At 40.3% G+C, this 22,937-nt stretch overlaps 1 protein-coding gene across 4 annotated transcripts in view; it reads right to left on the reverse strand.

Annotated features, from left to right (window-relative positions):
* The window catches only part of LOC121646471 (thyroid hormone receptor alpha), a 108,950-nt gene that overhangs the window by 23,649 nt on the left and 62,364 nt on the right, over positions 1-22,937 (reverse strand). For 2 of the 4 annotated variants that reach the window (XM_041995455.1, XM_041995447.1), the window contains exons 3-4: positions 19,211-19,424; positions 368-429 (exon numbers count right to left, since the gene is read on the reverse strand). In XM_041995455.1, the coding sequence (XP_041851389.1) occupies positions 368-429; positions 19,211-19,266 (118 nt within the window). In that variant the 5' untranslated portion in view covers positions 19,267-19,424. Of the gene's footprint in view, positions 1-367; positions 430-4,213; positions 4,408-19,210; positions 19,425-22,937 lie in introns of those variants that run through there. The other 2 variants (XM_041995474.1, XM_041995466.1) reach the window with 2 other exon arrangements.

Genomic DNA, 22,937 nt, shown 5'->3' on the forward strand with positions numbered 1-22,937 from the left:
GATGCTTAAAAATTAGCTCCAAATGATGTTTGGAGCTGTGAATTATTTCTAATTTGGTAGCTTTGAACCTTAAAAGCCACATCAGGAGATCTAGATTAAACAAATGTCATTGAGGTGAGCAGTACTCTACAACAGAGCTTCCGAGGGGAAATATAAAGTCATGATGATGAGATTATCATGTTAATGACAAAGAGGAAACCACTCAAAGCTTGGGGACACCAGCTGTAGAGTGACGGGCCACAGTGATAACTGGCCAAATCCTCCTGTGCATCAAAAGCCTGAGCATCTACATGGGAACCTCATTGTAATTGGTTGTTTGGCTGTGGCACAGACAGCAAGGTGAGGGCAAAGAAAAATGAATCCTTACCAGACATGCTCTTTGCTGAACACTGGCTGTTCTTCCTCTTCCTCTTCGGCACATCCGGCCACCTGATGGGAGCAAAGAGAAGAAAAGAATGAGGCAAAAAAAGGGATAACGTGATTAAAAGAGATACTTTACACATTTCGATTTGATAAATACTACTTTTTTACTATTGATTAATGCAATGAACACAGTTAATTAATTATTTAGGAGCATTTTGGGGGCTTGAGTTGGTTGCAATCTCCAATTTCTGCCACTAGATGGCATTTAATTCCACACATATATGTGTATATATATATATATATATATATATATGTATATATATATATATACATACACATCTTCAATAAGCTATGCAATAAATCAAAATAATGGGCGTGTCCCAATCTGTGCAATTTTTATTGTTTTATTGTTCATGAAACACTGAGTTCATGAAAAAAGTTACACTTGTTTTTCTAATTTTTATACATATAATTTTATAATATAAACAGAGGTTATATACAGAGGTAATATAAGGTCAGCACATACTGAGCTCAGTAAATCATATCAATAGACAAACACATGCAAGCACATAGTCAACACAAGCAGATTTCTAGGATACACATAATACCTCTACTAATCTGTTTATCCCTCCTGTCTCTTTATTTAAATCTCTATCCATCATTTTTTGCCATACATAGAAGATGAAGTCTGCATTTGTAGTTTTCCCTTTTATCCAAATTTCTTTCTGTTGCCCTCTCCTGCTGTGTTTTCTATGTTCCCATAGGCAAAGCTACATTACCTCAAATCCCCTCTTTTTCCTACAGTAATTTATCATTTTCTCCTTCTCTTTTACTCCATCCCTCTCCTCTCGTTTCTTCTGTCAGAAGTATTAAGTACCACTGCTGCTCTCACTTGTTCTCTACCCTCCTCTTTTCTCACTGCCTGTCAAATCCACTTGCCTGTTCCAGCTCCCCCCAAAAAGGGATATAAATCCCTCTGACGCCATTATCTTGATGCTTGCTCCTCTTCACGGTTGAGCAAACATATTAACGTTTTATGTCCGTACACATGGTCAGTTAGTAATAAGGTGGGAAACTGTCTACTCTTGTTTCTAATCAAAGTAAGATGAATCACCCAAAGAGAAAAACCTTCATTATATGTGCCCATTAATAAATTATTAGCTTTGTGTCAGTGTTGGTGGGTCTTTGTCTACTGTGTGTTTTCAAAACATGGCGCAATTACTTGGAACTGTAATGATGGTGGAACAGGTAAACAGTGTTCCCAGCCGGGCTTGCTGTCCTCTGAGAAGGATGAGGAAACTACTTGCATGACTTACAGCAGTGAGGGGGAAAAAACAGGAGGTTTTAATGTTTTAGCATGTTAAAATGATGATAATGTTTTCACCATGGTTTTTGCCTTTCCTCTGTTACTTTTCCTCGCTCCATGATTGCGTAAAGAACCACCTTATGCTCATAAGAAACGATGGTTATCTCATCATAAGGTTGCCAGTTTAATTTCTAACTTCAAAACCACATGTTGGACCATCCTCAGGAAATATCCTATATCCCACTTTTCCACTAATGCAACTATCAGCAGGTGAATGTGAAAAACAAAGCCTGTAAAACCAAACATATGTGTTGTTCATGTATGAATAGTTCAATATAGATTGTAATGTTAAAAGGGCTGTATAAAGTCCATTTAAAAAAAGAATAAGAGTTGGAACCAAATGTAGACATATTGTTATGTGAATAATAATTATTCTAATAAAATTGTTTGCTATAGTTACAGCTTTTCTATTAAATGTATTTTTATACAGTTTTTTATTAATATGGTTTTAAGAGACTCTTTACCACCTGTTGTCATTTGAGTAATTCACATGAAAAAAATAAAACTTAAAAACACAATAAAATGATAGAAATGGAAGAGTCTGTACAATGAGGAATAAGCTAAATTATTACACAAGCGCTATCACTTTTTCTTCAAATTTTAGATATGAATTAGAATTTAGGGAAACTGACAAAGGTCATGCAAAAATGAGTCTGTAACTGTTTATGTGGTGTACACCGATTGCTAGAGACAACAGAGAAAGCTCTAGTATTATGCTGAGCTAATATTCTGGCAACTTCTCAGTAGAACATGCTAACATTGTATTTTTTAGTGCAAAAAAACTAGCAAGCAAAATCATGTCTTAAGAGAACAATCAAAATGGCCAATAATCTGAGGATTATGAGGTATCTCTGAACCTTACACCAAAAAAAGGTGAGGCGACAAAAACAATCTGGTTAGTCGACAACAAATCACACCTGCTTGCAAGCGAATGAGGTATTAGAGCACCACGTTATAAGCAGGTGTTTAGGCAGTCAGCTACAGCAGAGTTCAGAGTGCTTCTTTATCTTTATCTTCTTTATCTGTATCACCCCCAAAAGGTAATCAATTGTTCCTTGTTTAATTTTTGACATTTCCTAAAAATCTAACCAAATTCCATCCATAACTTTTTTGAGTTATGTTGCTAACAGACAGACAAACGTACGTACGCCTACAGAGGTTATAAATATAAAGAAAAGTGAGGAAGCTTGCGCTTAGTAAATTAGGTGATCAGAGTGATGCCCGTTTATATTGTCTGATTATTAAATAATGTATAATTTCACTAATATAAGCATTAACAGATTTTCTTCCAGCATTCCTTCCTGGCTGTTGCTACGGCAACAGTGTGCTTTTGGCCTGGATGATGTGTTTTATATTCTTAATATTTCCTAAAGAAAAACAGTCTTCTTCATGATAGTCTGTGATTGGTCAGATGCTGCAAACTCCACCCCTTTTATGTGAGCGTGCGCTGATTAAGATGGAAAACGCTGGGTTGAATTACCGAGTTGATAACCACCTTCGTCCTACTGTTTATCCAGATTCTGAATGTCTGGATAAGTCAACCCACGTAACAGAGAGATATCTGGGGTACGTTAATCATGCTTCGTCTTACAAGCCTCAGGACTTTTAAGTCTTATTTGTAGCATTAGAATCTGAGCTCACAGCATCATACAGGTTTTACCAGTGTGTGGCATTAGTAAAGCGTTTCTCTTTTGTTTCATGGCTGTTAGAAAACAGACTGGTGTATTATCACCACCCTGTGGTGATTGTCACACATTACTACCTGGTAAAAGTTAAAACAAGATCATAAACAATTGGATTACTTTTAATTCAGTAACTGAAATTTGGAAATGTTGCATTCCCTACTTGTTTCTGGTCAAATTACAAGTTCAGTCAAAGTTTATCCTATTAAATAACATCAATTAACTTGAATTAGTTGAAGTTAAACCTCCCTGTTTTGAATTATGTGATAATGTGATAAACAAATGAATAAATAAATAAAAAATAACCCATTTTAACCCACTCTGAAAACACATAATAACTTGCAGCAAATGTCACAGTCACAAAGAGAGATAGGAGCTGGCTCAGCGCTCTGTCCTGGGGGCATCATCTAAAAGATCTGTGGCTAGCAGTGATGTTGTTGGATGGGAGCTGTGGTAACAGACTGATTATTGTTGTGCTGGTAAGCTTTATGGTATCACATGCCACCCCCACACTACAGGAATGATGTAAGAAATTAGTTTACTAAACAACATCAAAAATCATGTGAATCATTAGTTGATTAGAGGTTTCACTAAAAAATTCCAGACATTTTATTAGATAAAAGTAATTTAGTGTAATCATAGTTGGAAATTTAATTTCTGGACTAATATCATCTTAAGGTGAATGAACTGATCTAAAAGCACACGCTAATGTAAATAGAAACAGATAATCCCTTTGAAATGGACTCAAGCCAGGTTATAAACAAGCAGTGAGGGACACACACGCCAGCATTAACACACCAACCTGTTGATGCAGTATGGCTGCAAGATGTGCATGTTGCTCCCTTTGCAGGATTATCAGAAGAAGAAATTATAACCCAGCAGCTTTTTTCTGCCGTTCCAGCCACCCAGAACTCAGTGCACGAGACCCATCAAGCCTTGCTCCTGTGCATAAACTCTGTGGATTTTAAATTCCCAACTGCCAATGTCCCAAAACAATCCCAGTGAAGTACAGCAGAGTTGATCTGAAGTTGCTGCTACCAGCTGAAACAGCTGTGGTGACTGCAGCTCTCCGACTGGCTGCTGAGAGGAACGGCTACTCTGTTTATTTCCCGCCCTGTTTATCTCCCTCCCCTTTTAGCTCGTCTGGTCCAGCCTCCTTTCCTGTGATCCTGACCCCCCCTCCGCCTCTTCCCAGTCTGTATGCATGTGTAGTCACTTTGCCCGGTGACATGCTCTGTCATCATTGCTCCCGTCCACCTTATCCAACCCCTCTTTGCTCACTTTCACTTTCTGTCCTCACTTTACTCTGTTCTTTCTGTTTATTTCCTCAAAGCTGCCAAACTGCTTGTCTTTTCCTCTGATTCTGTCATTCCTGCCGATTTTTGTACATGAAAGTGCTTTGGCTTTTCCTTCCATGCCCTCTGCAGCTCTTCTCTTCTTGTATTTAGCTCTCTTTTCATCTCATTCCCGAAGGATCCCACCAAAAAAACCTACATCCAAACTCAGTTCAGCTTTAATGTTCGCCTGATTGCATAACAGCGGAATGATGCAGTCTCCCCCCAGTACAGTTGAGTGAAGGCTTGTGAGGACACATTATTGCTAGATATCCCATGAACTGAATTAGACTGCTCTCTGATCTGTGAGTTATTTTGAATGCCACAGCTATGGCTGGATGCAAAACTGTGTATGAAAGTGACACATCGAGGTAAAGTGCATTTAAATACAGTAAACCTGTTACGATGCATATTTAAAATAAGGAAAGACGGATATTTTTATCATGTCTACTTCTCCTGAGCTGTTCTTTCCGACATTATTAGGTCATTTTAAAAGGAGCTGCAATTTTATCTGCATTTGCAATTATGCTAACATGCTCTTGCAAATCCTTGTCAAGCTGAGTCCAAGCTCCAGTAATGACAGGGCAGTGTATTTAATAGATAGCTTTCTTTTTTTATTTGATCAAAACCACCCATTCAGAGAATAGAGTCAAGAAAGTATAATTAAATTGCACAACTAAGAAATCTCAGCTTCAGATTGATATATGTGATGGTTAGATACTATTTGATGAAACATTCATCGTGCAACTGAGGCGATTCAAGGACATCAGAGCAGGTGATGTGAGGATACAGTGCTACACTGCAGCATGGAAAATCCTTAGTGCTACAAAAAGGCAAAGGCATCATCTTTTGTATATAAAGAGGCTTAAGTGTTGCTAAGTATGATGAAAACCAACACCTTCTTTCAATATAAACTGTTCACATTAAACTGTCACTTTTATTTCTTTTCATCTTCTCTCGTTTATCATTGCTCTTCTTTACAGCCTAATTCCTCCCAATATCACCCTTTTGTTGGGCTCCAGTCTAGCGCAGACAGTTTTAGCAACACCTCAAGGTAAATTCTATCACAGCAGCTTTGTGTCAGATGCTTCGCTGACTGCAGAACAGAAAGAGCCATGACGTTGCTTATTGTTGACTGAGCAATTGTTCAGAATCATACCTAAATCACATGGCCGTTGTTAGGACACAGTAGGTATCCAGTCGGTGTTGCAGGAGAGTGATGTCATACACTAATCCACTCTGTCATGTGTGTTCATGTGTAAAAGTTGAAAAGCCTTTGACGAACCCCTGAATGTCATTGTCTCAGCAACATAGATTAATGTGATGTGGGAGGGGTGACCTAAGGGACTATAAAAGGGCCAGATGGTTGTTATCCACTGGTAGGGCACACACAAACACACACACGTTGATACAGACAGCGTTATGTCATTATCAGAGCTGGCTCAATCATATTCCACAGTGCTCGTGACATTCCCTAAAGAAAACAGTAGTCTGGTCAAACTAACAAACTAGATTTGTTCCATAATTTAGTGTCTTTGCTGTTTTGCTTTTTGCATTCTTTACTTTGGATGTTCATATACATGCCTCAGTTTGGGAGTCAGGCTTTAGCTTATAACTCCACAAGGAAAAATAAAAGAACATTAAAGTCCTACTCTAAAGCCTTGTTTATTATTTGGGTTCAATAAGCATACGTCTTCTGTCCGACTTCTGCGTCCTTTACCTGCATATTTCAGTCCGTTTTCAGAGAGCTTGTGGTATGAAATGTAGCTTTACCACTGGATATTGTGGGGGTGGTGTTGCGCAAAATAGCTAAAGTGCGACTAGTGACAGGAACAAAGAAGAAGAAGCTGCAACGTAATAATGGCCGTGTACTGTCCCGCCTCTTTCTGAGGATGTACATTATCATGACCTCCTAGTCTTGTCTGAAACTGATGTCAGAGGTGAACTCTGAACTCTGCACTGCCCTCTGGTGGATGTATTGCCAAACAACCATGCATGTGTTATGGACACATGGAAATATGTAAGCAGTGAAGTTTGACAACATTTGACACTCACCCACCTCACCCACGGCTACACACAAATAATTAACCTATGGATTGAGGGCTTTTCTTGTTGTGGATAAATTGTTGGGACAATGACTTTATAACTAATTTAGTGGCAAAATCAGGTATTATTCAGTTATATTTGCAAAATAAAGACCCCAGACCCATGTGTTGTAGATTGTATTTCTGATGGGATATTAAAATTATCATCTTCGCTGTAAGCAATTTCTCCTCCTAGATTGTGCTAACTACTAATGTTAGCAGCAATGCTTCACCCAGCAAAGGGTCACCAGAGCATACAGTTCATCTGACTAGAATTTTCTGAGTTTGTAGCGCTGTTTTTTTTTAAGGTTTGAAACATGTTTGAACATGATAAAATGCTGAAATTAAATTTTTTAAAAAAATTGTAAGTGCTTCAGACCATAGCCTGTATAGATCAGATGTCGGCCACTCTGGTCCCTGAAAGTTGCAGTCCTGCAAGTTTCCCTTTTTCAACACACCTGATTCTAATTAATGCGTCACTGAGCAGAACCTGGTAGGCTGTTGGACTCATTTAATTTGAATCAGGTGTGTTAGAGTGGGGAAACATCTAAAACCTGCAGGACTGCGGCTCTAGAGTACTGGACTTGCATACCCATGGTATATAGCAGGGATCACTAACTCCGGACCAAGCTCCTCCACCTGTAAAATGTGAAGCTTATGCGGAAGTGCAAAAAAATTGCAGTTCTCCCCTCATCCACTAGGGTCTGGCTCCAAAACAGAGTAAATCCCCATAGACTCCCATGTTAAAAAGACCAAATTCACAGCAGAAATAAACATGTTTAAAGCCTGGTACAAAAATCCATTTTAGGATTAATAGGTAAAGTTTACCTTCATGATAACTGTGAGGGGGGTGAAATTTTTTCTAACTCAACCGTTTAGATGTTATTTAATCCTGAAATTCGGCATAATTAGGGGTGTGTCCCTTTGATCAATAGGTATCCAATATTTGCGGCAAGAAGGGAGAGGGCAGGACAATCACGGTTTTTAGCCGGCTAAAAGCCATCTTAGCTTTAGCCTGCCTACCTCCGTTAGCTGGTTAGCTACTATTGCTCAGGGTTAGCTCGGTTAGCTCTTAACTACAGGCAGCTCGGAGTTTGATGGTTGTCAATCATCCACCCCCACCTTCACAGTCCCACTCTCAGCTCCACCTCTTTGCCCATTTTTGGATTTTCTGGGACTAACGACACATGTGACGCTGCCAAGATGGCGACGATGGGATCGCCCAACGAGCTTTACTTTTGCTCTTCAGAAACCTACGGGTGACGTCACGCAGGCTCCGTCCATCTTTTATATACGGCCTATGCTCTGGACCTCTTGGGCTGGTGTCCTGCAGGCTTTAGGTGTTTTCCTGGTGGTGTCACAGCTGACTCAAATTTGTGCAGACCTTGACAGCAAGCTGTTGGAAAATCATTTCATTTGAATCAGGTGTTGCACCAGGAAAACTAAAACCCACAGGACACTGGCCCAAGAGGTTTGGGGTTGGTGATCCCTGGTATACATGGAATCATCAAACTGTTTCAAGCAGTTTGCTTTGTTATCTTGTAAAGGGAGATCTATAGCAGTTTGACCAACTCTATATCCTAGCAACCTCTGGGCTAAAGAAGGAAAATAAGAAAACCAAACAGTGAAACCATCCTTTAAGGATCATCATGACATCTAATAATCTGAAAAGCAATATTTGGAAAAATATAGGCTAACATTTACATTGTAAATATCATCAAACAAAGATGAGACTATTCACCACCTTTGTGCAAAGCATGTAAATTACTTGACATACAATCCACATAAATGTGCATCGTAAGAAGGAAGCATTAGATCCTTGGATAAAGCGCAAGGGGATATACTCAGACAAATCCCTTCAAATCTCCTTTACGGTCTTAGGAAAATGATTGTGGATGCTTATAGCTTAGGTAAAAGATTAAAAAACTAGAAGCACCCAATAAGACCTCCAACAAGCCATTAGGTCAATCTTGGGCTAAATGACAAAAACCGGGTTTTCATCAGAACATTTTTTAAATGTCCTGATGAAAACTGGCTCATTTAGTGGAGTCGCTGTAAATGTTCTTAAGGTTCAGATCTCAGATAACTTGTTGACGTTAATGAAACCTACAAATAATATTGGATCAATTTTAAACCGTAATACAACTCAGAAATCACTACAATGACACTGGCGCTCAGCTGTGCACGTTCCCAGGGTGTACACGACGTTCTTGGCTTAACACCACAGTTAGGGAGAAATACTTGGGCTTAAGTTTAAAAAACGCTCATATTTGTGTCCGATTTTCAGCTGGTTGACGTGTTTTCCGATGTGTGCTCTGTCTGCTGGCGGAAGTGTGTTCAGCTGTGTGCAAGGGCATGTATCTGTGTGTGTCTGTGATCGCGTCAGAGTGAAGCTTTTAAATAAAAGAACAAAGCATAAACCTGTTCTAGAGGAAAGGGAAAATAACTTCTGCTGTGACTCTGCTGTATAGAAAACCAGATCAAAATTAATTAAGTTGACCGTGTAGGTGGGGCGGCGGGTCTCGTACGGAGGGCGGGGCACTCCACCAGTATGATGGTAGGGGAAACACTGCTCTACAATAAGATCTACAGTGGACTCAATGTTAAGCTGTTAAAAAACATTAAGGTATCAAATTCATCAGATCCACCCTGCTTGGACTGGGTTTTACCTTCAGAACTGCCTTAATTCTTGGTATCATAGGTTCAACAAGGTGGTGGAAACATTCCTCAGAAATTTTGCTGCATACTTACATGACAGCATCACACACTGCTGCAGGTTTGTTGGCTGAAATGTCCAGCTGCTTACTGGATGAATCTAAATTGATACACAGCTTGCAGAATCACTCAGGATTCCCTGGTTTGATGTTGGGTTCATTGGGATGTTTAGTTTTGAAAGAATTGTTCATTTGAAGTTCGACCATGCAACAATTGTGCTAAAAATTTCCCACCTTTTCTGGTACTTAACCATCACATTTAATAGATTATCCACTCGGGGGCATGTCAGACAACTTACACCATCCAGATGTAGAGGATTTAAATAATAAAAATGAAAACAATTGAGGTTTATCTTTGATTTTTAAGCTCATGGCAGAAGAAATCTTGTATTGTAGATGGTATTCAAGATCTGTTGGTTGTTGGATGCACAACTGTACAGGGTGTGCAGAATTATTAGGCAAGTTGTATTTTTGAGGATTAATTTTATTATAGAACAACTACTATGTTTGCAATGAACACAAAAGACTCATAAATATCAAAGCTGAATATTTTTGGAAGTTGGAGTGGGGCTCTTTTTAGTTTTAGTATCTTAGGAGGTTATCTGTGTGTGCAGGTGACTATTACTGTGCATAATTATTAGGCAACTTAACAAAAACCAAATATATACCCATTTCACTTATTTATTTTCACCAGGGAAACCAATATAACAACTCAAAATTTACAAATATACATTTCTGGCATTCAAAAACAAAACAAAAACAAATCAGGGACCAATATAACCACCTTTCTTTGTGAGGACACTCAAAAGCCTGCCATCCATAGATTCTGTCAGTGTCTTGATCTGTTCACGATCAACATTGCGTGCAGCAGCAACCACAGCCTCCCAGACACTGTTCAGAGAGGTGTACTGTTTTCCCTCCCTGTAGATCTCACATTTGATGAGGGACCACAGGTTCTCTATGGGGTTAAGATCTGGTGAACAAGGTGGCCAAGATCATTATTTTTTCTTCTTTTAGACCTTTTCTGGCCAGCCACACAGTGGAATACTTGGATGCGTGTGATGGAGCATTGTCCTGCATGAAAATCATGTTTTTCTTGAACGATGCTGACTTCTTCCTGTACCACTGCTTGAAGAAGGTGTCTTCCAGAAACTGGCAGTAGGACTGGGAGTTGAGCTTGACTCCATCCTCAACCCGAAAAGGTCCCACAAGCTCATCTTTGATGATACGAGCCCATACCAGTACCCCACCTCCACCTTGCTGGGGTCTGAGTGGAGCGGAGCTCTCTGCCCTGTACTGATCCAGCGACGGGCCCATCCATCTGGCCCATCAAGACTCACTCTCATTTCATCAGTCCATAAAACCTTAGAAAAATCAGTCTGATGATATTTCTTGATCCAGTCTTGACGTTTTATCTTGTGTGTCTTGTTCAGTGGTGGTCGTTTTTCAGCCTTCCTTACCTTGGCCATGTCCCTAAGTATTGCACACCTTGTGCTTCTTGGCACTCCAGTGATGTTGCAGCTCTGAAATATGGCAAAACTGGTGGCCAATGGCATCTTGGCAGCTTCACGCTTGATTTTCCTCACTTCATGGGCAGTTATTTTGCGCCTTGTTTTTTCAACACGCTTCTTGCGACCCTGTTGACTATTTTGAATGAAACGCTTGATTGTTCGATGATCACGCCTCAAAAGCTTGGCAATTTTAAGAGTGCTGCATCCCTCTGCAAGACATCTCACTATTTTTGACTTTTCAGAGTCCGTCAAATCTCTCTTCTGACCCATTTTGCCAAAGGAATGGAAGTTGCCTAATAATTATGCACACCTGATATAGGGTGTTGATGTCATTAGACCACACCTCTTCTCATTACAGAGATGCACATCACCTGATATGCTTAATTGGTAGTAGGCTTTCAAGCCTGTACTGGTTGGAGTAGGACAACATGCTTAAAGAGGATGATGTGGTCAAAATACTCATTTGCCTAATAATTCTGCACACACTGTACAGACAATGACCCTGATTTATTAAGATCCCTGATAGAGAGCAAAACATTGCATGTGCACACAAATAGATTTGCAGGTTATCAACTAAGAATGTTGCCACAACTGATAACAAGCGCAAACAGCAGAATGCAAGCGAGGATTTCGTTTATGTTGTCGTTGCCATGGAAATTTTAGAGGAGGAGCAGGAAGGTCGCAAACGCAGAATGAAATTTGACCTGATGGAGATACAGATATTAGTGGATGAGGTAAATAAAAATATTGCTGAGCTCCAGCAAAGAAATCTAAACGTCTGCAGAATGACTTCAGTATGGAAGAGTTTTTGCTAAACAGTAAATGTGGCTGGCCAAACCACAAGGACACCAGATGAGGTTAGGAGGAGGTAAATAAAATATAAGACAAATATTGCCCATTTAACAGACGCAATCCTTTGTGCGCCTGGTTAGTAAATAAACTGCAACATGTTCCTGCTCATGCAGTCAAGTTTGCACATGTTTCCACACATGCAAACCTTTACTAGGTCAGGCCCATAGAGTTGTAGAGAAGAGAGCTAGAGAGCTGACACAGGTGCCTGATTCCTATGTTCGGGCTGGAAGCTACTCTTGTCTAAAGAGTCTGAAACTGGGAGCTCTGGTCCCTTAACAGGGAATCCTCTCCAGAGCCACCGGAGGAAGACGTGATGACAGGAATACTGGCCCAAACCTTTCCTTTCCATCAAACACAGGAAGGCTGGCAGCAAGCCTGTAGAACAGGATGACACTAACTGAATCAAAGTGTTGCTGGTTACTGCTGTTCCCTTTGCAAAAAGCCAAATTAAGCTAATTATCTGCACTTGTTAAAGTGGAGATAACCTTTATTAAATTATGTAAAATTACAAGTACTGCCAGTTTAAGCCAAAGTTTAAGCTGCTTTTAAAGAGATCTGCAAGAACAGTTTCCTCTGGCTCTGTAGAGTATTCCTAATGGGGTGCTCTTTCCATTTCTACATTTAAAGTTCACTTTATGCATCACAGTGGATTTTACTCTCTGTCTTTCATGACTCTGGAGGAGCTTGCCCTAAACATTAAGCTTGCATTGCAAAGTAGGATGTTTTGAACATGGAAGATGCCCTCTAGGACATCTTCCATGTTCGGTTAGGTAATACTGTCACAGCTGTGTCTCCCTACTCGCACTTCCTGAGTTAGATCACATGACAGGTCCTCTGTCTTGCAAAGCACCAACTTTCTCTTTCTTCCTCTGTTAACAGAGGAATCTTTGACTGTAATCCAGCACCTGCTTGGTCTACGATAGCTCTAAGCCGGCCAACAACTGCTGTGTGCCAGTGGCTTTTACAGTAAGCGTTCAGGCATGTATGGCCTCTCTTTCAGTCAGAGGACAAGCTGTGAAAAAGGGAAGATAAAACTGATTTACAGTACATAGCTGCCTGTTGTTGCTGATCTGAAGACAGTACACCGGATCTTATGTGATGGACCATAGTCACGCTTAAATAAATGATATACATGAGATTACATCTCTTGAGGAAAATCCCTGTCTGTAGCTCACAATGTTATATCATACAGCTGTCACAAGGCCAATGGTGTAATATGTTGATATGTGTGTGTGTTACTGTGTGACAAACAAGGGCCTTCCTGTGTGGAGTTTGCATGTTTTCCTCTTGTATGAATGGGAACTCTCCAGGTTCAAGTCTGGTTCCTCCCACAGTCCAAAGACATGCATGATAGATTATAAATTCTCAGTGGTGGTAAAGAGGTTGTGTGCCTCTATGTACTGGTCCAGGGTGTACCCTGCCTCTCACCAAGTGATGGCTGGGATAGATTCCAGCCCCTGCCACCCTGCATTAGAATAAACGTTATAGAAGATGGATGGATGGAGGTGTGAGTTGTTAAAAGGATTGCAGGAGAAAGTCTCTAAAAAGAAGCATGCAGCCCAGCTTAAGGTTGCAAAGCTGCAACCAAACACAAAACTACTGGAAAAAGGTCCTTTGGACAGACCAGATCAAAGTGGAAATGTTTCCTCATAATACACAGCAGCATGTTTGGATGAAACCAAACACAGCATATCTAAAACTTGTTGAGGAAACGTTGAGAATAGACGGTGCTAAACTGGGCCAAAATGAAGACCTCATCTTATCTGTCTGAACTAAAACCTCTTTCATTTTCTTCTGCTTCATATCATCACTTTGCAGAGATAATGTTCACATACTGTTCATTCCAAAGAGATGTTCATCCTGAAAGAGCTTTTTTAATTAATGCTATGTGCCATCTTCATTTATTCCTCACCAGTAACACCCCGTTAGTCTCTACTCTAAACTGCTTTTACATCTCTCCTGTCGACGATGCCCTGAAGCAGGTTAAGCACCACCACCAACCCCTTTTATTTATGTGTCTTCCATTTTTATCATCCTGGCCGTGAATTATGCAAGAAGCACATGACAGCACCCCCATCACTAATTAACCCCTCAGCCCTTTGTTTGACTGGAAGCCCCCTTTACACATCCCTGTATATTGTCTCAACATCATGTGCATCATCTTCCTCATTACCAGGGTTAGAAAAGGAAAATTACGGCAAAATTACCTGTTTGTCTCTCATCCAATTGACGGAGCATGTCAACAGGTCATTACATTCAGATTCATAAGGGCAGCTGCTATTAAAAACACAGCTTTGGGGATGTATGGTCATTAAGAAAACACCTCCTTTTACTAAATTACTCACAAATTTGAAAAAAAAGCAAATTGCCAAGAGGCTCGTGAAGCATGCTGTAGCAGAAAAAAGAGAGAAGTTAAGGAGAGATAGATGTCTTTTTGTAATGAAATGGAGGAGGAATAAAGGCTTTTTGTTTCTTTGACATACCATCTAATGCTAATATAGTCATGACTGGCTGAGAACAGACACAAGATAAAAGATATTTATCTTTATTTTAGGAAGTCAGAATTTTCTAACATGAAAAGCTGCCACATATCAGAGCTTATAGCACATTTACTGACATTTAGTCGTAGATTGTGACATTCAGGAGCAGAATGTGCGTAAAGACTTCAAATAAAAACATCTAATGCATATGTTCGTAGAGCAGTTGCCATCATCAGCGGCTGATTTGGTCCTCAAACAGGATGAAGCCCACTTTGTGATCTGAAGGACATGGAGCCTCTTTATGCCCACAACATCACAATCAGCACGCAAATCAACACTTTAATTTTCCGTGTATGTGATGTGTAGGGCTCTGTCGCAGCGACGCTCTGATTTCATGCTGATTTAACGTCTGGACTGTTTAACACTTTGCAGATATTTGTGTATATTTATATTTATGTTTATATTTGTGTTGCTATGCTAACTGTGTTTGGAAGAAAGCAAGCACAGGTTACAGAGAAACAGGAAGTTCCTCATGGCACCCGGGATCATGCATAAATAATAAACGGTGTCTAACATCACAGCCACTGGCTCTATATCTAAATATTAATTAATAATGAAAACTGGCATATTAATTATATAAGCATGATATTTAGTTTAAAAAGGTTACAGCTGTTGGTTAAACCTGCTGTCAGTAATTATTCACCCTGTTGTTTTACAACCATAAGCCCACGTCTTTAAGTTTAAAGCCACTGTAATTTAACACACACACACACACACAAACACACACACACAGTGAAACTTTAAGCTTAAAAAACTCCAGTGCCTAAAGGATTAATAGATCTTCAGTTTGTATTATGAGGTAAGCCAGTTCAGGTGGTGAGAATTACTTCACTGAGATGAACACATACACATACCTGGATTTAAAATAACTAATAGATCTAAACAAATTACTCTGATCATAGAATAAAATGCTTATTTTTCAGTTCCAGATTCTTGTCACCATTTCATGGATCATTTTATAAGTTATTAAGCTAAATGTTAAACTAAAGCAAAATAGAAACGACAACCATTTTCCTCAAGAAATTTCAGGTTGTTCATAAAAAGCTGGCTCAGTAACTATAAACATACTGATAATGTACGTGTTTGCAGTAAAAGAGACAAAAGTGGAGGTTTTGGTTATTTATAGCTTAATGTGCTATTATTTAATAAATAAAGCAAAGGCAGAAACACATGACAGAAATTTGAGGTCCTTCATCTGCAGAGACACTCCAGTCATGTGCATGAAATCCAGATTCCCTGCCAGAGGCCACGTCTTTGAAGAGTTAGAACCATCCAGCAGTCTCGTCTGCTGCATCATGCAGCATCCGTAACACAGTCAGTCATGGACATGTACACAGACACTTGGATTTAATCCACTATTTATCTGTCCAACTTTAGTCTCATCATCATGTTTTCCTTACAAAAAGCTGAAAGCCAAACCAGAGAATTCTTGTTATGGTACTGAAAAAGATTCATTTGTTGCTGGATTCAGAATCCATCACATGATTTTGAACTCTTGCGCCTTTGAAAAAAGCTGACACAGACCTCAGTATTCTCCTTTACACAAGGATTTTCTAAGCACAAAAATACAATCCTCTCATTTGCAGAATGAAGTAAAGCCTCTAAAAGCCCTGCAGTACTTAGATGCACACACTCACGGCCACACACATGGCTGCAATCCTTTTATTTAGATGTTAAGTGAATTGTTTTGTTGAAAGCCAACTGCCTCCTGAAATATTCTAAGTTAATTCTGACACAAACAAACACACATTATTTCTATTTCAGCTCCCAGCTATGTGGTGTGATGTGTGTGTGCGTGTGTGTGCGTGCGTGCTGTTGTATGAGGAATGCTGTGTGACTCAGAAATGAAAGCTGGGAAGGCTGAGAGCATGAGGCTGCTCTCACAAGAACACGTGAGGGCTCAGTGACGCAGTGTGTGAAACACACATGCGCAATGATACATGGCTAAAATCCCCCGTTGATGAGGTGTCCTGAGCTGTCCTCTGCTTTCTGTGGTTCCATCTGCCCTCCATGCTTCTAATCCAGGCTCACTAATCCACACATACAAACATACTCACAGCACAGGAGCACACACACACATTTTAACACACAGCATATACAAATATGGTATGTATAAATGATAAGAATGAGTAAACAATAAGAAAGTTTGAGGTTATTTACAGCGGAAGTCTGAAGTTTGATGACTATGATTAAAAATGGTATTACTACAACTGAGTGAGGTAATATAAGTGCGCTTAAAAAAGAAAGCAAACAAGTTTAGTTCAAGTATAATTTCATGAGCTCAGTTCAAATTTCACTCACTTCATCAGGTTCACATGTTCAGCTGTTCCTTAAAACAAATATCAGTCAATCACATGGCAGCAACTCAACACATGTAGTCATGTAGACGTGGTGAAGATGACTCGATGAAGTTCAAACAGCTTCAGAATGAGGAAAAAAGAGGATTTAAGTGGTTGTTGGTCTGAGTATTTACTGAGATTTTCACAGATAACCATCGATAGGGTTTCCAGAGAATGTCTGAAGAAGAGAAAATATCCAGTAAACAGCAGTTGCTGATGTCAGAGGTCAGAGGAGAATGGGCAGACTGGTTGGAGGTGATAGAAAGACAACAGGAAGTCAAATCAGCACTGGTTCCAACCAAGTTGTGCAGACCAGCATCTCTGAACACACAACACGTTCAGCCTTGAAGCAGATGGGCTACAGCAGCAGAGGACCACACCGGGTGCCTCCTGCCAGCTATGAACAGGAAACTGAAGCTACAATTCACACAGACTCACCAACACTGGACAATAGAAGATGGAGAAACGTTGCTGGTCTGATGAGTCTTGATTTCAGCTCCACATTCAGATACTAGGCTCAGAATCTGGTGGAAACATCATGAAAACATGGATCCATCCTGCCTTGGATCAACGCTTCAGGCTGCTGGTGGTGTAACGGTGTGGGGGGATATTTTCTTGGCCCACTTTGGGCCCCTTAGTACCAACATGGCCTGGTTTAACCAGCACAGCCTGCCTGAGTATTGTTGCTGACCATGTCCATCCCTTTATGACCACAGTGGAGCATCTTCTGATGCTACTTCCAGCAGGATAATGCACCATGTCACAAAGCTCAGATCATCTCCAGCTGCTTTCTAGAACATGACAATGAGTTTACTGGACTCCAACGGCCTCCACAGCCACCAGATCTCAGTCCAGTAGAGCAGCTTTTGGGATGTGGTCCATGAGTCATTGTGTAGAACTTAACAGGTTGTTTTATTTAAAATCAAGTGTGTTGGAGCAGGGAAGCATTTAAATCCTGCTGGAGGACTGGAGTTTGAGATCGCTGGTCTTAATAGACCAGGGATCTTTGTCTTTGTCATTGTTTCAAGAAATAAACATAAAAGCATGTTTGGAGTTCACCAACACCAGAAACTCCCAAAATACATCAATGCAAGCACTCTGGTCAAATGAGATTAAAACTGAATTGGCCATTAAAAAAACAGCATATGCAGCACAAACCCATTAACACTATCCTCATAGTGAAGCATGGCGGTGGCAGCATCATGATCAAGTTACCTTTACTCAATAATAAAAAAGCAACTGACATTATGGACATGTGTGACAACCCCAGAGCAGGCTGTATTTTGTCCGTCTCTGGGGGCTTTAACTTTTGCTTCCAGCCCTGTCTCCTGCTCTGCCTCTTCCTCTCTCCGCCTCTGTCCTCCTCTTCTCAGGTGGCCAGTCTTCTGCTCCATTCCTCCCGCGCTACCTGGCGGGGGCGTGGCCCCATTGGGATTAAATACCAGACCGTTCACACCTGCGCGGGCCCCTTGCCCTACGGTTTTGGCGCTCGGCTTGCGCCAGGCTGCAGGCCTGCAGCGCTTCCTTTGTTTGTGCACTCATTAGTTTGTCCACTTTAGCTTTCACACACAACACCTTCCCACAACCAACACTCCCATACACTACTGATGCTACAGATTATACACATAGGATACACTGTTAATCTCCGTTTATTTAATTTGATCACTTTCTTTAAATAAATTATACTTTAATTGGCATTCTTTGTTGTCCCGCTTCCTTCTTGTCAAACCCTATCGAGCCGGGCTTGACACATGTTAACTAAAAATAAATTAATAAAAGTAATAAAAGTCAGTTGAAATAAAGACAAAAAATGCATTTTTCATAAGAATTTACAAGCTATATTGTGTTTCCAAATGAGACCTGATGAACATGCAGGAACAAGTGGTTCCATAATTTGGGGCAACTGTAGCTGTTGGGGTACTTTCCTCTGCAGACCCAGTCTGACTGAGAAGCTGTGGTATGACATATTTTTCATGGGTCCATGTCATAAATAAATGTCATAAAAGATGTGAAATGCAACAAAACAGGAGAAAAGAAAAAGAAGGCGAATATTATCAGGGTTTCTACTGACTGTTTCTACTGGGACTTAAGCTGGACTGTCTGGATTTGCTTCTGCAGCCCTGAACTCTGCAGCAGCGAGGGGCAGAATGAGTCTGTTAATGTGTGACTGCACCTGTTGGTCTTCATGCACATGGCTTCCTTTTAACCTCCTCTAAAATTACACTTATCATGCATTTTCTCAAATCCTACTAGACAGCATCCGTTTTACCTTCTAACCTCCATCGTTCTGCTAAATCAACCTGTTCATCTTTTATCCATTTGTCCATACCCATGCTTTCATCTTTCCTTTCAATCTCTACTTTCATGTTTACATCAGCTATGGACAAACAAACGCAGACAGTCCTTCATGTGGCATCCATCTCACCCTTTCTCATCTCTGTCTGATGAGCTGCTGTCCTGCTTGTTAAATGTTGGCTCCATTCAGCCACAGTCTCATCCAGCGGCCAATCACAGGACAAGGAGGCGTACATCAGACCTGTCAGCCTGCTCAGCGTTCACTGGCTGCCCCTTCAGCAGTCAGCCAATGGCAACAGATGGTACTGACTGGCTGACAGAAGCATGACAGGTGGGGCAGGAAACTGGAGGGGGGGAGAGAAAAGACACAGTGGTAAAACAGATGCACATCAAAACTCCTATGATAATGTTTTACAGTGTGGGCTAGTATGCTAAAATTGGCTCATCAATACTGACCATGAGGTAGGAGCAACTGTTTTATATTGAAAGTAAAAAAAGCAAACATTATAATGGGAATTGTATTATAAGAGTACTGGCCGGTTTAACCTGCTTCTTTAAAACTCTGTAACTAACTTGTGCAGCAAATGTGTGATGATGTCATGTCAATATGAAGTGAAATCTCTGAGGAATGTTTCCAACAACTTGTTGAATCTATGACACCAAGAATAAAGGCAGTTCTGAAAGTAAAGGGGGTTCTAACCTGGAAAAAGCAAAGTGTACCTGATAAAGTCTCCAGTAAGTCTGTATATATCCTGTATTTATTTCTGTTCCAGTCCCTCTTCTTCTTTTCTGATGTCTGAAATGTGATGGTCCTTCAAGAAATGGTTGCAGCCTTTCATCGCTAATATGTTACGGCCCACTAACACTCAGCGCCGTTAGCAGCCTGAGAGCTAATGTTAGCTGTAGCTACAGTCACCGTCTAAATGGGAGAAAATGAAAAATATGTTTTCATCTGGGCTTTCTTTGCCAAGTGGAGTCAAATTTTCTTTTTACCATGACTTTGTTTTATATAAATGCACATAATTGATGTTATTTTCCAATCAGTGTGCCTGCTTGCATTGATAAATGGACTGATAAGCTCAGAGGAGAATGGATAGGCAACATCAGGGCACTGATCCTTTCCTTAGTGCTACAATATGATTTCTTATGATTCAGTCCTTTTTCTTTCCTGACCTCCCTCCTTCTCCAACAAGTTTTATAATTTTGAACAACCTTTTAACCAAACTAAACCAAAGTCATGTAGATAGCAGTCATACATGGTGGTCCCATCCCAACATGCAACCTTTACACTCCTTAAAACATATTTAAAATAAAAAAAATCTGCTCCAGTAGAAGAACTGCATGTTACCATGTAGAACGAGTGCAGTCCCATATTGCAAACTGCTGCCAGGTCTGAATAAAACATTCCTGGATCCAGATTCACATCAAAAATTAATCATATCTCAGTTAGGCCATGGCCCACTTCTGGTAAAATTTTCACGAAACCTCTTCCATCACTTTCTGAGCTGAAGCAACCTCCTTGGTGGAGGTAATTAACTCACGCTGCAGAGACATTTAGAGTCTCTAGATCAGCCCGGATAATTCAGTAAACCACAACAGTGTGTTAATGCAGAGTGCAGCTGGCAGCGAGTGACATAATGCCCTTACAGCAGCAGACGTCAGCCATCAGCACTGAAACGGCATTCTCTCCTTGTCTTGAGTCGCTTTGACTGCGAGGCCCGGGGCCAGATGGAATTAAGAGAGGAGTCGGCTATTTGGCTGCTGCTTCTGGAAAGGACTTTATCTGTTCATTACCTGACAAGTTAGTCGCCTTCAATCCCTCATCTATCCAAATCAGAGCCTGTCCAGGTCAGTGAGAACACAAATAGTAACTCAACAGGCTTAACAGAGAATTTGAAAAGGATAAAGACGGCCGGCGTATGAGATGCTTTTGTGGACTTCTCTGCAAATCTTTCAGTCTGAGCTGAGTAATGAAAAAAAAAAAAAGTCTTTACTATATTTTTAGAAGAAATCTAACAACGTTAGTTCTTGAATTAATGTCCATAGATACCAGTGTACCTCATGTGGAAGCCCCCTGGCACAGACTTCAGGGGCTCTTCGGCTTTTACAATACAACCTCTGTGTCCTCCGTCCCCGCAACAGTCCTGCATCTATAACAGGAAGCAGACTGTGGCCAAATCTAATTTACTATAAGCTACTTACAAGTACTCCATCAGGAATTTAGTCTTAATTGTTTTCTGCTGTTTTCATGGGTGTTTTTTTTTTTACTTTTTCAATGCTCTAAGGTTACAGCTAGATTTCAGTTGTGCAGACAGCTTGAAGGGAATATAAAACCTCCTCTGCCAGCTTGGAAGGTTGTCAAAACCTGTTTTCCTTCCAATTCTTTGCCATTCAAAAGAGATTTGCCAACAAGAACCCTGAAAGACTGGAGGTGAGGTTGTCTCTGGGATTGAGTTATTTTTTTATTTTTTTTTTGTAAACTTAGCATGAAAAGTAAGAAAAAAATTATGTGTATTCAGTTTTTCTTCTTTATAAACCTCCAGTTAGTGTTATATTATGTATGGTTGGAAAGCCTGATTAGTCACCTTTACAATGAGGGGGGCACTACCAATGGCATTACTGGTTATACCTCATTGTACTTGTGACTAACAAAGCTTTTCAACCAAGCTTTTCAAGACCAACTGGTGTTATTAAAGAAAATATTAAAGAAACAATCAACCAAACACACATTTCCTTACTTTCTGGGCTAACTTTTATCAGCTTATAAAAGGAAACTTGAAATGGGAGAGACGGATGCTGAAACTAATCTGTAAAACTCAGTGCAAGATTTAAATACATTTTTAAATAACATTATTTTTAGTAGAAAAATACATAGAAATAAGTGTTTTATATAAATACGAAAAGAAGAAACCGTCCATAATGACTAAATTAGTGGGAAACTAAATGAAGGGCCATATCAGAGTCATAAGAAACAAATCTCTGTATTATTGTATTTGTGGTGAGTTCAGGAGCTTTGTTGTTGTCAGACTTAGATTACGGACTTTCATTTTCATTGGGCCTCGCAGCATGAAGGTCACTGGTTTGAACCCTGGCTGGAGAGGAGTTTGAACAGTGTAAGCGTTGGTTCTCTCTGGATGCTCTGGCTTCCTCCTACAGCCCAAAGACATGCATGTTAGGTTAACTGGTCACTTTAAATTCTCTCTGGGACTGAACATGAGCAGTTGTTTGTGTTTCTGTGTTGGTCCTGTGATGGACTGGTGACCTGTCCAGGTGTACCTGCCTCTCGCCTGCTAATTGCTGGGACAGGCTCCAGCTTCCCCAGCGACCCAAACTGGGATGAGCGGTGTAGGAAAAGAATAAATAATAAATACATTTTCATTGGTTTCCTACGTGGTTTTGGTACCAACATTACACACCAGTTCCACCAGTACAATAAGTGTGACATAAATGTAGCGCTGCTGCAGCTTCGGACATCTTACACCTCTTTTGCTGCATCAGCTCTTGCTGTTTTGTACATCAGTGGTTCCCATCCCAGGGTCAAAGACTCCCTAATAGTACAGTATGTGAAACTTAAATATTTTACTTTTAAACATTGACTGTTTGCTGCAGATCCATCGATGTTCTTACAGCTGTGGCACCATTTTGCTTTTAGTGTTTTGCTGTGGCAATTCTTCACAGTTCTCTGGAGAATAGCGTCAACACTGCACTTTTCTTCCTTGTAAGACAGTATCAGGACGTTTAATGACATCTTGTTCTGTGCTATTATGACAATGACAATAAAGTATTGAAGTGAATTTGTCACTTAATTTTTCTAAACTCCCCAGAGACGCTGAGGCCCCAAATATCAGATGACTAGA

The sequence above is a fragment of the Melanotaenia boesemani genome, chromosome 2 (genome assembly GCF_017639745.1).
Source record: "Melanotaenia boesemani isolate fMelBoe1 chromosome 2, fMelBoe1.pri, whole genome shotgun sequence".
In the NCBI taxonomy this organism is placed as follows: domain Eukaryota; kingdom Metazoa; phylum Chordata; class Actinopteri; order Atheriniformes; family Melanotaeniidae; genus Melanotaenia; species Melanotaenia boesemani.